The sequence below is a fragment of the Tamandua tetradactyla genome, chromosome 11 (assembly GCF_023851605.1).
Source record: "Tamandua tetradactyla isolate mTamTet1 chromosome 11, mTamTet1.pri, whole genome shotgun sequence".
Lineage (NCBI taxonomy): Eukaryota > Metazoa > Chordata > Mammalia > Pilosa > Myrmecophagidae > Tamandua > Tamandua tetradactyla.
The window spans coordinates 6,312,645-6,329,702 of NC_135337.1; the positions used below are offsets into that span (position 1 = coordinate 6,312,645).

Consider the following 17,058-nt stretch of genomic DNA (forward strand, 5'->3'; position numbering starts at 1 on the left):
TATACAATAATACTCATGTTTATAATTTCTCATATGATTACTTTACAGGGGGCCTTTATTTCTTTATGTTGCTTTGATTCACTGTCCAGTGTCCTTCATTTTCAGTCTGATGAATCTTCCTTAGTATTGCTTGTAGGGCAAAACAAGTGGTGATGAGATCTTTCATCTTTTGTTTATCTGGGAATGTCTTAATCGCACCATCATTTTTTCTTTTTTCTTTTTTTATTTTATTATTCTTTTTTTTCTCCATCATTTTTGAAAGACAGTCTGACTGGATATAAAATTTTTGATTGGTTTTTTTTTAAATTTCAGTCCTTATAAATATGTGCCCCACTGCCTTCTTGCCTCCATATGGTATCTGATGAGAAATTAGCACTTAATCTTACTAAGTGGTACGTAATACACTGATTTCCTCTTGCAGCATTCAGAATTCTTTCCTTGTCCTTGGCATTTGACAGTTTGACTATGATGTGTTGTGGTATGGTTCAAGTTTATCCTGATTGGAGTCCATCTGGCTTCTTAAATGTATATACTCATCTCTCTCCTTAAGTTAGCAAAGTTTTTGCCAATATTTCTTTGAATATTCCTTCTGACTCTTTCTCTCTTTCTTTTCCTTCTGAAACTCCCATGTTGTATATATTGGCATGTCTGATGGTGTCCTGCAGGTCTCTTAGGCTCTGTTTGATTTTTACATTCTCTTTTCTTTTTGTTCCTCCATCTGAATCATTTCAATTATCTTCAAGTTCACTGGTTCTTTCTTCTGTCAGCTCTAACCTGCTGTTAAAAACTTCCAGGAAATTTTTATTTCTATTACTCAAGTCTCCAATTCTAGTATTTGGTTGCTTTTTAAAATTTCTATCCCTTTACTGAGACCTCATTTTCTTCATATCTAACTTTCCTAACATCTTTCAGTTTTTTCTCCATGTTCTTCTATATCTCTTTGAGCATACTGAAGATAATGCTTTTAAAATCTTTGTCTAGCATGTTCAAAGTCTGGACTTCTTTGTTGATGTTTCTCTCACTGATGGTTTCTGAAGTTTTATCTTCTTCCTTTGGATCAATTCCAGTTTCTCTGTCTGATAATCTTTTTTTTTTTTGCACACTGTACAATTTAACATTTCAAAGTTCTAACTCAGGAATTAAGTCCTTGAACTGTCGGTTCCTTAAGATTCTACCCAGTTAGTGATAAGACACTGACTTCCTTGAGTAACAGGAGCTAAAAACAACAACAAAACCTACCTTTCAAAGTATTGGCAAATTGGCTCTGTTAGTTGATACATTCCTTCAGAATTTAGCCCTCTTTTCAAGATTAACCCAAGGTGAACGTACACAGTTCTGTCTCTTTCTGAGCCTGCATTTTGTTCTGTTCTTGCACTCATGGCCTTAGGAATTCTACCATTTACAGGAACCCATATGTCTCCTCAACTCTACGATATTGACTACAGAGTACTTTGGGGTGCTCTATTGTATTCTGTAATCCTTTGCCCTAGGCTGCTTTGATTTAGTTGTCTCTTAAACTGCTTTTGCTCCCTGTAAAACGCTTCTGCCTGCAGGGCAACTTCTGGGAACATGATCCCGAGACAAGTGTCCTGGTTCAGTCTTTTAGGATGCCACATATTAGACTGGCACAAACATACAGGCATCCCAATATGGACACAGGGGTTACTCTGCCTCCAAAAGAATGGGCCAAAGACCCACAACGAGAGTGGAGGCAAGCTGTACACTGTGCAGGGGAGGGGCAGTAGGAGCCAGCAAAGGTGCCACAGCCTCTCCTACCAATTATAAGTTATGTTTTCTTGGTTCAGTATTTGCACAGTTATTGCAACTCTTTGTTTTCTAGAGCTTTGAGGAAAATGGCTATGCCAGTCTTTGCTAAGTGTTCACAGATTCTGCATAGGAATGGAACCCTGGAAAATCTTACAGTACCATCTTGGTCAACTGGAAGCTTTCTCGTTTTTGAAATACAGTGTTGCCAGATAAAGACTGTTGGTGGGAAATTTCTTTTTTTTAGCACTTGAAATATGTCACCTTACCATCTTCTTTCCTCCAATCTTTCTGATGAGAAATAGGCACTTAATACTACTGAATCTCCCTGATTATGATATATTGCTTCTCTTATATGGCTGTCAAGATTCTCTCTTCGTCTTTCCATTCAACAATTTTATTATAATGTATCTAGGTATAGGTTTCTCTGTGCTTATCCTGTTTTGAACTTCTTAGGTATGCTTATTGGTTAAAATAAAAGCTGCCAGCATGCTAATATACCTGAAATGGAATGGCTTTAAAAAGGGAATTTATTACAATACAAACTTACATTTCTAAGGCCAGGAAAATGTCCAAATAAAGCATCCAGGAAAAGATACCTTGACTCAACAAAGGCCAATGTCTGTCACATGGGGAGGCATGTGTCTGGCATCTGCTGGTCCTTGTTCCTGTTTCTATTGCTTCCACCTTCTAATGCCAATGGTTTCCTCTCTAAGCATCTGTGGGCCTTCACTTAGCTCCTCTGGGACACAATTCTGGATTCTGACTTGCTTAGCATCTCATGGGAAGGCTCATGGCAACGTCTGCTGGGCTTTGCCTGTGTCTAGGTATCTGCTCTCCCTGTCAGCACTCCAAGCATATACAAACATCCATGTCTCTATCAGCTCTGAAGCAACTATTCCCCAAGTGTCTGCATCTGAGGTTTCTCCAAAATGTTTCCTTTTTAACGGATCTAGCAAACTAATCTAGTAAACTAATCAAGTTGGATATGTGGAAAGAGTCACACATTCAACTAATCAAAGAGCCACACTCACAATTGGGTGTGCTATATCTTTATGGGGAATAAACTAATCAAAGTTACCCACCTTAGACAACAAGTTAGGCCCCAAAAGATTGGATCAGGATTACAACAGGCTTTTCTGGGGTACATAATAGTTTCAAACATGTACAGTGTTTATATTCATGTCTTTCATTATATTTGAGATGTTTTCTGCCATTGTTTTTTCACATATTTTTCTGCCCCTCCTCTCCTTTTTCTACTGGACTCCTATAATGCATATTGGTATGCTTCATAGTGCCCCCACAGGTCTCTCAGGCTCTGTTCACTTTTCTTTTTCCTTTTTCCTTTTCTTTCTGCTCCTCAGACTATATAATTACAATTGTCATATATTCAAGTTCACTGATTATTTCTTCTGCCAGCTCAATCTGCTGGCTGCTGAACCCCTCAAGGGAATTTTTTATTTCATTTACCAAGGTCTTTATCTCCAGTATTTTTGATTGGTTCTTTATTTCTATCTCTTTACTGAAATTTTCTTTTTCTTCATTTTCTTCCTGTTTCCCTTTTATCATTTGTCTGCATTTTATTTTAGTTCTTTCAGACTTTGTAAGACAATTTTTTAGAAACTTTGCCTAATATTTCCAAAGTTGAATATTCTTAATAGTTTCTAATGCTTTTTCTTGCTCCTTTGTATGGGCTATCATTTTCTTTTTCTTTGTATGCATTTTAATGTTTTGTTGCTCACTGAACATTTTAATGCATTATCTCTGGAATTTAGTCACTGATATGTTATTTCCTAAGCTTGTATCTAGCTAGTGTTATGACTAAGATCACCTTGAATACAAACAGCTAATAAATAAAAAAGAAAACTACTTTCCTAGTCTTTGAAGAGTGGGAGTGCTCTGCTTCAGAGCTTAGCTGTTCTAACAGTGGGTCTAAGCTTATCTTTCCTTAGTCATCTTTATATGTATGCATGTTTAAGTTTTTTTTTTGCACATGTCAATTTTTTTTCAGAGTCAGCTAAAGTGATACACACTCAAAACTGACAACAGTTGTTTTGTATTAAAGATTTTAGAATTTTATTAGCACTTTAATACTTAATGTTCTGCCTCCATTTTTATAATGTATATTAATTATAATTATAATTTATATACATGTTTAATTACCAATCATAATTACCCAGGTGTCAGAGTCTATAGATTATCATTATACCTTCATTTTATGTCCTCAAGGACATTTCTACACACTGAATATTTTGAGGCACAAAAAAAGTCAGAAAAAAGTTATAAAAAGTAACAGTAGTGTAGAAAATGTCATAAAAGTATACATTAATAACAACAACAAAAACAGAAACCAAAACCCCAAGCCACTGTATAAGTTAAAATTCTTCCTCAGACTTCCTGGCATCAAAAAAGGAATCAACCTGAAGTTCTGGGAAGGTGGCAGAATTAGATAGATCGAGATCAACCCTGTTAAAAGGAACAGCTAGAGAAGTGACAGAAAAACAACTGGGACAGCAATTACAGGGTGCAAGGAACCTAGGAGGGTCTTCTATACCACAAAGGGAGGCCCTGGTTACAAATGCAGTAGTATTGAGACATAGAAACTGGAGACCATCCAGCTAGTGCAAAAAGCTTAACAAAAACCTTTCCAAATGGAGGGCAGGAGCCCTTAGGAGTGCACAGACAAGGACATGGGGACTAGGAAGTAAGTCAAGTCGTGTTCCTTGAACGCATTACACTCACGCCCAACCCATGACTCCCCTCGCACAGCCACCCAAACCCCCGCCCCACACCCTAATCCTGCACATGGCACGCACACCCATACCAGCCCAACCCACTTCTCCACCCAAGCGCAGTCTCACCCTACTTCTCCACCCAAGCACAGTCTCACCCCACCTGTCTTGAGACCCACACACCTGCACCCAGCCCCTTAGCCCCCAGCTCCCCCACTGCTGCCACCTGCAGGCAGTCACATGCACCTCCAGGCTGCAGGTGCTCACTTTCATACCTGGGCCACACCTACCCTGAGCCCATACAGTCGCACAACCCCACCCTGCCCCCTCCCCAAGTTCTAACCATGCCTACATCAGAATCTGCTCCTTTCAAGACTCGTGCACATGCACACCCAACTATGCCACCCAAGCTCTGGGCAAATGCTCACCTGTGCATTTGGGCCAAGCCTGCCCCCAGCCCATGTAGAACCAACCCTGCCCAACTACCCCTAAGCTCTGTGCACGTGCACACCAAGGCCCCACATCTCAAACCCAGGAACACCAAGGGCCCCACCTCCAGACCCACACATGTGCACAGGCACCCCAACAAGGTTCACACCACACCCTACTGCTGAACCCCCAGATAACCTGCGCTCCAAGGCCTGCCTGAACTGCACCCACCTGCATGGCCCCCACACCAAACATCCAAAAACCCACTGCCCCACACACCATGCTCACACACACAAGCAGAGTGTCCCCAACTCATTTTTATACCTGTGCTGCAATCTGTCACTGCACTGTTGTGCCCAGCCACCACACCCTACATTCTGCTCCACACCCATCCTGTAAATACGAACCTTTATAATACTGAAGGAAACCAACTTCCAAAGTAACCCTATCAAGATATACACATGCCTCGAAGGAAACAGAAGATCACTAAGCACATGAACATGTAGAGAGCTATAGCCTAGCCTTATCACTAAATTAAAACATAGAAGAAGACACAGACTTTGGAACAACTAATCAAAGATGTTTATATAATTCTACTGAATAAAATCAATGGATTGGGTAATGATATAAAGGAGATCAAGAAAACAGCAAAAGAACATAAAGAGGAATTTATAAGAATGATTAGAAAAACAGCAGATATCACAGAGATTAAAGATGCTGTAGACCAAATAAAAAAAATAAAAAAAATACTAGAGACACACAACAGCTGATTTGAAGAGGCAGAAGAAAGAACAAGTGAATTAAAAGACAGGACAACTTATTTCAAACACACGAAAGAGAAAATGGCAAAAAAGATGGAAAATTTTGAATTGGATCTCGGAAATGATGAACAAAACAATACATATTAGTATAAGAATCATCAGTGTCCCAGAAGAAAAGAAGAGTAAAGGGCTAGGAAGATTAGTTGAAGATACAATGGAAGAAAACTTCCCACCCATATAAAAGACATAAATATGCAAATCAAAGACGCCCAAGGAACCCCAAATCGGATGAATCCAAATAGGCATATTCCAAGACATTTACGTAACAGACTGTCAAATACTGAAGAGAAGCAGAAAATCCTGAAAGTAGCAAGAGAAAAAAATCTACTACATACAAGGGAAACCACCTAAGACTCAATCTGGACTACTGAATGGTGGTATGGAGGTGAGAATGCAATAGTATGAAATATTTAAGATCCTGAAAGAGAAAAGACTTTCAGCCAAGAGTTCTGTACCCAGCTAAATTGTCCTTCAAAAGTGAGGGAGAGGGAAATTTTCCAGAAAACTACAACTTCCAGATAGGTCCCTGGACCAGATAAGTCCTGAAACCTAGAAGAGCTAGCCTCTTCAGAACATCAGCTAGTTCCATCTCCCTATCCCATATTAGTGATAGATGCTTCCAACATGAAAAAGTTAGAATGGCCATAGCCCAAATACCCCTAAAGAGCAGGACAGCAAGCTCAAAGGTGATGGTGGAGTTATACAGAGAAGTTTGGGTTTAACAAGTGAATATGATTGCTGAATCATTAAACTGGCATTTCTCCTAGTCTTCACTTACCTCAGAGCAGCTAGAAGTAAAAACCTAAAATTGTGGAATTGTAACCCATACCAAACTCTAAAGCCTGTTCTACAACTAAATATCATGATGTGCTTTGAAATTTATTGCTTTTTGGTGTATATCTTACTTTTCACAGAAAAAAGAAAAAAACTCAATTGTGATGATAAATGCACAGCTAGGTGATGATATTGTGAACCACTGACTGTAGACTTTGGATGATTCCATGGTATGAAATATATAACATACATCAATAAAAAAAATTTTTAAAAAGAAATCAACGGGCAGGCCACAGTGGCTCAGCAGGCAAGAATGCTTGCCTACCATGCCAGAGGACCTGGGTTTGATTCCCGGTGCCTGCCTATGTAAGAAAAAAAAAAGAAATCAACCCCAAATTGCAAAATATCTGGAAAATAAAAATAATAAAAACCAAAGCAAACTTGTAGCTGAGCCTTTAACTCAAATTTAATTTATATTAAACTAACTTCAATCACTTTGTTGAATGAATTCAAAATATGCCAAATAAAAGGTATTTGGTAAAATGTAACACTGATTTAGAACAAAAGTTCTTAATAGACTACACAGGTGCTTCTTTTTATGATGGGAAAAGTACATCTCTCAAATCAAAAACATCATGCCTAATGGTGAGGACCAGAGGAGCTTCCACTGAAGTAAGAAACAAGGGCAGTATATCTATTATAATAATATTATTTAATATTGCTTTGAAAACACAAGTCAATGCAATGTATAAGAAAAGGAAATGAGAGGTATGAATATTAGGAGATGTGGGAAAAGTCATTATTATTAGGAAATTACTAGGAAAATCCAAGAGAATGACTTCTATTAAAAAGAAAATTCCAACCTTTTCTCATCTAAAAAATCATCAAAACCAACAGAAACAAAAAGGTAAACCTCTATATTCCAATGAAACAAGAGAACTGCTATACCAATCTTTGTATTGAAGCAGATGGAGGCATAATAAACTCTGCTTAGCTTTTACTCTTTTTGTACTTTTCTGTATGGTTTTGATTCTCTTTAAAATATAATTACAAGGAAGTGCATTTTTTATAAAACATACATAAAATTATATATGTATACCTACAAATACATGAATAAAAGGTAGACGGAATGAATGTATTTAGGCCTACATTAACAGGCCTAAATTAGATCACATTGTGGTAACAATCCCTAAATCAGTGGCTTACAACAAAAGTTTCTTAGTCACATTATACATCAATTGCAAGTTGGATTTTTTTTCTACTCTTAATCATCTTCAGGGACCTAGGCTAAATGGACATCTCCTATCTAGAACATGCCAATCTCACAGCCAAAGAAAGGCTTAGAGAACCATGTAGAAGGCCCTTAAAGAAGAAGGCCCTTCTTCTCAGAAGTGGCCATATCAGTTTTACTCACATCCCTTGGGGAAAGCTAAAATTAGTAGGACAGGAATATATAATCCTTCCTTAGGGAGGAATTTCACAGGAAAGGACAGCAGATATTTTGAATAATATAATCTACCACTATTATAAATTTTTGAACATATATATATGCAGGCATATATCTAATTACTTATAAATGATGAGAAAGAATACTATATAAAGTGTCATTTAATATACAAATAGAAGCCATTAGATTTGTCAGTAAGAAGTTTGTACTCCAAAGAAAGAATGTGTTTAGGGCAATAGCTAAATTCTAATAAGTGAGGAATGACGAAAGTTGAAACAGATAGCATTATAGGCTACTCTTTCTAAAAACTGATGGTTAAGAAAAGAACTGCAATAATATGGCAGGTTAGGGTGCAGGTAAATGTTCTAAGACTTTTTTTTTTAAGGTGCTATAAGTCTTATTCATGTTTATTGACTAAAGAGTAAAACTGAAAATCACTGAAAGTTTAACCAAGAACATCAAGAGTAGTTAAATAAAGACAAGGAACGATTTACCTTCTACTAAGACAGTGAGATAAAGGTAAATATGGATTTTATTATGAAGGCTACAGGGGAAGGGAAAGCCATTTAATAATTCTTCCGACATTTAGTGAACATATAACATTTTCAAAGCACTATGTTCAAATAAGGGAAAACACAGAAAAGGAAGGCATAATCCTAGGTCTTGAGGATCTTGCAATATAATTGGGGGTATACAGTAAAATAGCTATTTTAATATAAGAACAAAGTGCTATGAGAGTACTTAAATACAGTAAGCTAGCATTTTCAATATGAACAATATTTAAGATTTTCTAAAGTTAGAGAAAGGATGAAGGAAATTAAATTCAGTGAACAAAGTGAACAAATGCACAGATGCTTGAAATTAAAAGCATGTGTTATCTAGGTTGTTGCAAAGTAATAAAGAGACCAGGTTTTGGAATCATACAAAATAGACCTGAGTTTGAATTTCAGACATTTTACTTTTTTGTTATATAATTTTAAATAAATAAATATCTGTAAAAATGGAGAAAATAGTAAATAAATATTGTTTACTGGGTGTTCTGATGATTAAATCAGATATAAATAGGGTATTCAGCACAGTACATGTCAAATAGAAAGCAAATATTTAAATATTTTTCATTTTAAAGTGAATCAATACCTTTGGCAAACTCAAAACACTATACAAATATAGGGCATTAATTTTTCTGAAAAACAATGAATAGCTAAAAAGCACATTTCTAAAATATGTAAGCATTTTATAACATATAAAATGCTTCAAAGTATTCCTATGTTTATACTTTGCATTTAAACCAGGGCATATTCTAAACACTTTTGAAAAAAAAGCAAAAAGGGGGAAAATTGTACTACGTCTTCCCTAGTTACCAAAATCTATCTTATTAGTTTCTAATATGACATGTTTATAAAAACTTAAAACTGCACCTAAACCTTACAATAGTATTTAAAATCAGAAAACCTACTTTTTCTTCTCTTTCTATGTCAAGTTGTTTCTTAATGGATAGAAGTTCATTTTTGAGGTTGGATAGTTCAATTTCCTACACAAAAAGAAACATGAAGTTTATAAGTGCTTCCATATATTTTGTCAAGACAATAAAAATGCAAACTAATGCTTCAAGTAAATTAAGTTTTGTAGAGAAATATATTCACTTATAAAACATACATACTTTAAAAGTCTACTGATACGAAGGACGCTAGTTGACCATAACTAAGGACTTCACTTGAATAAATTTTTATAATAGCCTCAAAAGAAAAATTTAACATTATGAATATCTCTCCAACTCATCCTCTCCCAATCTACACCACCATTCTCTCCCAATCTCAATCAGAGCTCCAAACGTATTTGTAACTGTAGTTTATAACATTTTATTTGAAAATGCATTTGTTCCATTACTTCAAAAAATAAAGGAAACCCATTTGACTATGGTATGTGAGATCCTTTTCTGATCTACAACCCAGATTATATATAACTCAAAAATTACAGTTTCACTTAACATTTTTCTTTACCACCAACCATGCTTACATTATGAAAACTGACTTATTGCTATTTGTCCTGTATCTCACCAAAGATTCTTTCAACGATGACTGCTCTTGTTCTTTGGTCTTGTAAAGTCCTAATTCTGAGTCTCTTTCTTCAACAATTTTATCATATTGGTGCTACATTAAACAGAAAAACATAATGAAATAGAATATATCATGTTTTAATAGGATTAATATCCTAACGAATTTAATGTTTGCAGAAGATGATGTTATGAATTAATATATACCTTTAAGCATATATATTTTTAAAATTTTCCTTTATACTTTTTTCATTCAAACAACCTAAACCATGAAGCATAGATAATCTAATACAAGAGAAAGAAGTAATTCTTTTTCATTGGAAACACTGAATTTCACAACTTGAAAATAGCTTAGAAGGAGTAGGATGTCTTTTCCAGATCTGGGGCAGGAAATACAAGAAGAACCTGGAAAAATCTTGTCAGAAAGTAAGAAAGCTGTAAGAGACTACTTTGTCTAAGTCCAAAGAACTTGGAAAAATCTTGAAGAAGCTCCCATGGGCCCAAACTGGGAAAATCTGAAAATCGATAAGGATAAAAACTGCACTGGATTAAAACATACTAACCATGCTTAAATCTATGAGTTTGCAAGTTACTTAAAATATTTTTTAAATTTCATTTTATTGCATAATAATGTTATAATTCAGCAACAATCTTTAAAGATGAATATGCAAAGTATAACCTCTCCAAATCTTAAAGGCAAAGAGGCTTAACTCATTAACAGAATGATTACTTTAAAAAACAATAAAAAATAGAGAAAACACTCAATAAACCTTGTGTTTCATCTATCTGTTCCTTTGATAAAAACTGTTCAGTGTGGTATGTGTTAGACACATGTACAGGATGCTGATATTAATTAGATACATTTCCTGGTACGTACTTAAATAAATATAAGATAGAAAGTGTTACAAGAGATTTTACCAGGAGAAATAAAAATGAAAAGATTACTTCTATCCATCAGAAATGATAAGGAGACATTTCCTAGATTTGCATGGTTAAAATTTGAGCTGGGGAAATGAGATGTCAAGAGAATGACAACAGAGAGGTTTTGGGGACACGGCCGAATAGGGTAGCTCGAGTTCAGCCCTGCTCCATAGAAAAGTTAGAGAAGGGACAGGAGGACTACTGAGAAGGTGATTAAAGAGGGCAATTAACCTGAGAGAGCCTTCTACACCCCACAGGGCAGCCCTAGTTGCAGAGGCTGTGGAACTGAGAAGCAGACGGCTAGAGTCTGGCATGAAGGAGGGGTACCATGGGAGTGCACAGATGGGGAGACAGGGACTAGGAAGTAAGCCAGGCCTCGTTCCTTGAACACATACCCTCACCAATGCAGCCCTGTGACCCGTGAGTCACCCCACAGCCCATGTACCCAAATCCTGTCACCTGCCCCAATTTCCTCTGTTCCAAGTGCCCCCCATCCCATCAACTCCCAGAGTGCATATGCAGCCCCCATCCCCACCCCAAGTGCAGCCCAATCCACCTCTCCTACACCCCTCCCATGCACTACTTCCCCCTTTTGCTCCCTGCAAGCTGTTGCCACCACATAAAAGCTGTCAGCCTCCCATAGTGCTGCACAGACTCACCCTGCCTGCCCTGAGCTCCATGCATCAGTATGCGGCACTCCTAAATCTGTGCATGCACATACGCCCACAGTCATGTCCTTCAGCTCTGGGACCATTAGGTTACACCACTCCTAGCCTTGCACAGGCACACAGCCCTCAGTTGTACTTCCCAACTCTGAGAAAGCACCAAGCTACACAGCCAGGTCACACCTGCTCCTAACACACAAAGGCATAACGCCAACCTGCTGCCATAGCTCCACACATGCACACAAAGGGTCCTGCACCCTACAACAGTGTAAACCATGGTTAGGTACCCGGCCCCCCCCGACCTATGCACCCACACAGACACATCCTACCTGGTCACTGAGTGCTCACATTCACAAGCACCAGCATAATATCCCCAACCAGCACCTGCACATGCCCTGCAACAAATTATCACACTACTGAGCCCTGCACCCTGCTGCACAACCATTCCGCAAACAGAAGGCTTTAGACTACTAAAAGAAATCAACTCCCAAAGTAAATCAATCAAGATATTTACAAGTGACAAAAACAACAGAAGATCACTAAGCATATCACATGCAGACAGATATAACCTTGCCTAATGATCAAACTAAAACACCAGAGGAGACACAGACATTGGACAACTAATCAAAGATGTTCATATAACTCTACTTAATAAAATAAGTGGGATGGCAAGTGACATAAAGGAGATCAAGAAGACAAAAGAAGAGCATAAAGAGGAATTTGAAAGAATAAATAGAAAAATAGCAGATATCACAGAGATTAAAGACTGTTGACCAAATAAAAAACATACTAGAGGCACACAACACCAGATATGAAGAGACAGAAGAAAGAATAAATGATCTAGAGGGCAAGATAACTGGTTTTGAACACTCAAAACAGCAAATGGCAAAAAAAGATGGAAAAATTTCAATTGGATCTCAGCAACATGATAGACAAAACAAAGTACACAAATATAAGAATCATTTGTGTCCCATAAGGAGAAGAGAGAACTAAAGGGCTAAGAGTAGTTGAGGATATAAAGGGGGAAAACTTCTGAACCCTTATAAAGAACATAAATACACAACTTAAAGAAGCCCAATGAACTCCAAACAGAATCAATCCAAACAGACCATCCCCAAGACACATACTAATCAGTCTGTCAAATGTTAAAGAGAAGCAGAAAATTCTGAAAACAACAACAGAAAAACAATCTACTACATACAAAGGAAACTACATGAGATTGAGTTCAGACTACTCACCAGTACCATGGAGGTGAGAAGAAAGTGGTATGATATTTTAAGATCCTGAAAGAGAATGACTTTCTCTTTCTCTGCACCAAGAATTCTGCACCCAGCCAAATTGTCCTTCAAAACTGAGGGAGAGTTTAAAGTTTTCACAGTCTAACAAATCCTGAAAGAATCTGTCAACAAGGACTGGCCCTACAAGAAATAATAAAGGCAATTGTGCAAGATTCGGAAAAGAAAGACAGGAGAGGGAGGTTTGGAGGAGGGCACAGAATTGAGAAGTACCAGTAAGTGCAATGTAAAGGATAAAAAGAAAAAGAGGGAAAATAATAGATAGTTCTGAAAAATTAAATAAAAAGTTAAGATGGTGGATTCAAAAAACACCATTTCAGTAATAACTTTGAATGCTAATGGACTAAAGTTACCAATTAAAAGATTCAGAATGGGTTAAGAAATATAATCCAGCTACATGCTGCTTATAAGAAACTCATTTTAGACAGAAGGATACAAATAAATTGAAAGCGAAATGATGGAAAAAGATCTTCCACGCAAGTTGTAGCCAAAAGAAAGCAGGAGTAGCTGTACTACTATTGGACAAAATAGATTTTAAATGTAAAGACATCATAAGAGACAAAGAAGGATACTATATACTAATTAAAGGGACAATTCACCAGGAAGATATAACAATCACAAATGCTAATGCTCTCAATCAAGGAGCTCCAAAGTACATGAGAGAGACAACTGCAAGACTGAAGGGAGTGATAGATATTTCAACAACAATAGTAGGAGACTTCAATACACCACTCTTCTCTATAGATATAAAAACCATATTGAGATCAACAAGTAAATAGAGAAGTTAAACAACTTGATAAATGAATTAGACCTAACAGCCACATACAGGTCACTGTACCCCAAAACACAAGGATACACATTCTTCTCTAGTGCTCATGGAACATTATCCGGGATATCATATGCAGGTCTTTATAAATGTAAAACATTAAAATTATTCAAAGTACTTTCTCTGATCACAGTGAAATGAAGCTGGATCTCAATAACCACCAAAGAACGAGAACATTCACAAATAAATGGAGATTAAATAACATACCCTCAAACAACCAGTGGGTCAAAGAAAAAATTGCTACAGATATCAGTAGCTGTCTGAAGATTAATGAAAATGAGAATACAACTTATCAGAACTTATGGGATGTGGCAAAGGCCATGCTGAGAGGGAAATCCTAAGAGGATACTATGAACAAGTATATGCCAACAAACTAGACAACTTAAATGAAATGGAAAAATTCCTGGAAATACACAAATAAGCTACACTGACTTCAGAAGATTAGACCTCAACAACTCAATCACAAGTAAAATGATTCAATCAGTCATCAAAAATCTTCCTACACAGAAAAGCCCAGGGCCAGATGGCTTCACAGGAGAATCTCTTATCAAACATTCCAAAAATAACTAACACCAATCCTGCTCAAACTTGTCCAAAAACTGAGGAAAAAGGAACTCTACCTAACTCATTTTATGAACCTAATATCATTTTAATACCAAAAACAGGTAAAGATGCTATGAGAATGGAAAGCCATAGACCAATCTCCCTAATGAATATGGATGTAAAAATTCTCAACAAAATGTTAGCAAATCGAATCCAACAACACATTAAAAGAATTATACACCACAAACAAATGGGGTCTATACCAGAAATGAAGGATGGTTCAGCACAAGAACATCAATTAATGTAATACAACACATTAACAAATCGAAAGGGAAAAATCACATGATGATCTCAATTGGTGCTGAAAAGCATTCGACAAAATTCAACGTCCTTTTCTGATAAAAACACTCCAAAAGGTAGGAATCAAAAGTAGCTTACACAATATGATAAAGGGAATATATGAAAAACCCACAGCCAGTATTGTACTCAATGGACAGAAACGGAAAGCTTCCCTCCTAAGATCAGGAATGAAACAAGGATGCCCACGGTCACCACTATTATTCAACATTGTACTAGAAGTTTTAGATAGCGCAACCAGGCAGGACAAAGAATTAAAAGGCACCCAAATTGGAAAGGAAGAGGTAAAACTTTCATCATTTGCAGATGACATGATACTATACCTGGAAGATCCTGAGAAATCTACAGCAAAGCTCTTGAGCTAATAAACTCAGCAAGGTGGCAGGATATCAAATTAATGTGCAAAAATCAGTAACATTTCTATATACAAGCATTGAAGAGTCAATTAAAGAAAAAATTTCATTCAAAACAGCAACTAAAAGAATCAAGTACTTTGGAATGAACTTAACTAGGGACGCAAAGGACTTGTACACAACATTGTTGCACAACTACATAACATTACTAAAAGAAATCAAAGATGATCTAAACAGGTAGAAAGACATTCCCTGCTCATGGACAGGAGGCTAAATATAGTTAAGATGTCAATTCTACCCAAATGCATCTACAGATTCAATACAGTACCAATTAAAATTCCAACAACCTACTTTGAAGACTTGGAAAAGCTAGTTACCAAATTCATCTCAAAGGGAAAGGAACTTCAAATAGCTAAAAGCATCCTAAAAATGAACGCAGTGGGAAGATTAACACTTCCTGACTTTAAAACATATCATAAAGCCACAGTGGACAAAACAGCATGGTACTGGCACAAAGATAGAAGTATTGACCAGTGGAATCAAACTGAGAGTGCAGAAATAGGCTGCCAAATCTGTGGTCAATTGATTTTTCACAAGGCCCCAAATCCACTAAATTGGGACAAAACAGTCTTTTCAATAATTGGGCATGGGAGAACTGGATAGCAATAGTCAAAAGAATGAAAGAGGACCCTTAACTTAAAGCCTATAAAAAATTAATTCAAAGTGGAACAAACACCTAAAGATAAGAACTAGCACCACAAAACTTCTAGAAGAAAATGTAAGGAAACATCTTCAAGACCTAGTAAAAGGAGGTAGCTTCCTAAACTTTACACCCAAAGCACAAGCAACAAAAGAAAAATCAGATGAGTGGGAACTCCTCAAAATCAAGTGCTTCTGCACCTCAGAAGAGTTTGTCAAAAAGGTGGAGAGGCAAACAAATCAACGGGAGAAAGTATTTGGAAATCACACATCAGATAAAGTTTTGATATTCTGTATTCATAAAGAAATCACACAGCTCAACAAGAAAAGAACAAACAATCCAATTTTAAAATGATTGCAAAACTCCAAATAAAACCATTCCTGCCAATCCTAAAGAACTCCTAGGTCATTATATGAGATTCTCCAAAGGCTCCATGCGACTAGGCTAACTGTCTAGAAACCTACAACCTCCAGATGGCTCCCTGAACCAGATAAGTCCTGAAATGCAGAGGTGCACCTCTCCAAAACATCAACTAGTTTCATCCTCCTATCCCATATAATCGACAGCCCCTTCCAACATGAAAAAGTTAGAATGGGCATAACCCAAATACCCCTGAGTAGGAGAAAGATCAAAGGTAATGGCGGAGTTATATAGACAAAGGTAGGTTTTAACAAATGAGAATGATTGCTGAATCATTATATTGATATTTCTTTTAGTCTCCAGTATCTTAGAGCAGCTAGAAGTAAAAACCCATACCAATATGAATTGTAACCCATACCAAACTCTGAAATCTATTCTACAACTAATTATTGTCATGTGCGCTTTGAAATGTATTGTTTTTGTATACATGTTTTTTTCCACAAAGAAAAAAAAGTCAATTGTGATGATAAATGTACAGCTATATGATGATATTCTGAACTACTGATTACACACTTTGAATGATTACATGGTCAGTGAATATACATCAGTAAAAACAATTTTTTTAAAAAGTATATGCAATATAATCTAGCAAAATGAATCTTTTTATATCTAGAATAAAAGTGCTTTAAAATAAAAACAAATTACCTTATGCTTTTCCATAAGTGCTACCATTTCAGCTATTTTATGTTGACATCGTATATCAATTTCTTTCTGTAACTTCACTGCTTCATCAGCTATTATTTTTGCTTTTTCAACCTATCAAATAAAAGCTTTTCTTAAAATTAAAGCACAAAAAGCAAATTTAATTTAAATGTAAGGAACATATACTCTACTTATAAAAAATGCAGAAATCAAACACCAGGAAATTAGGAAACCAATTTGAAAATGCATTTTTTGGTTTATTTTAAGATTTATTCCATATGAGATGAAAGTGTAACACTGTAATGATCCGTTGATC

The 17,058-nt window shown here is 36.5% G+C and overlaps 1 protein-coding gene across 4 annotated transcripts in view; it reads right to left on the reverse strand.

The window, feature by feature from the left end:
• The window catches only part of SYCP1 (synaptonemal complex protein 1), a 188,026-nt gene that overhangs the window by 42,478 nt on the left and 128,490 nt on the right, over positions 1-17,058 (reverse strand). For all 4 annotated transcript variants that reach the window (XM_077119795.1, XM_077119793.1, XM_077119794.1 and 1 more), the window contains 3 exons: positions 16,746-16,856; positions 10,025-10,117; positions 9,424-9,498 (listed from right to left, as the gene is read on the reverse strand). In XM_077119795.1, coding sequence (XP_076975910.1) covers positions 9,424-9,498; positions 10,025-10,117; positions 16,746-16,856 — 279 coding nt within the window. The remainder of the gene's footprint in view (positions 1-9,423; positions 9,499-10,024; positions 10,118-16,745; positions 16,857-17,058) is intronic.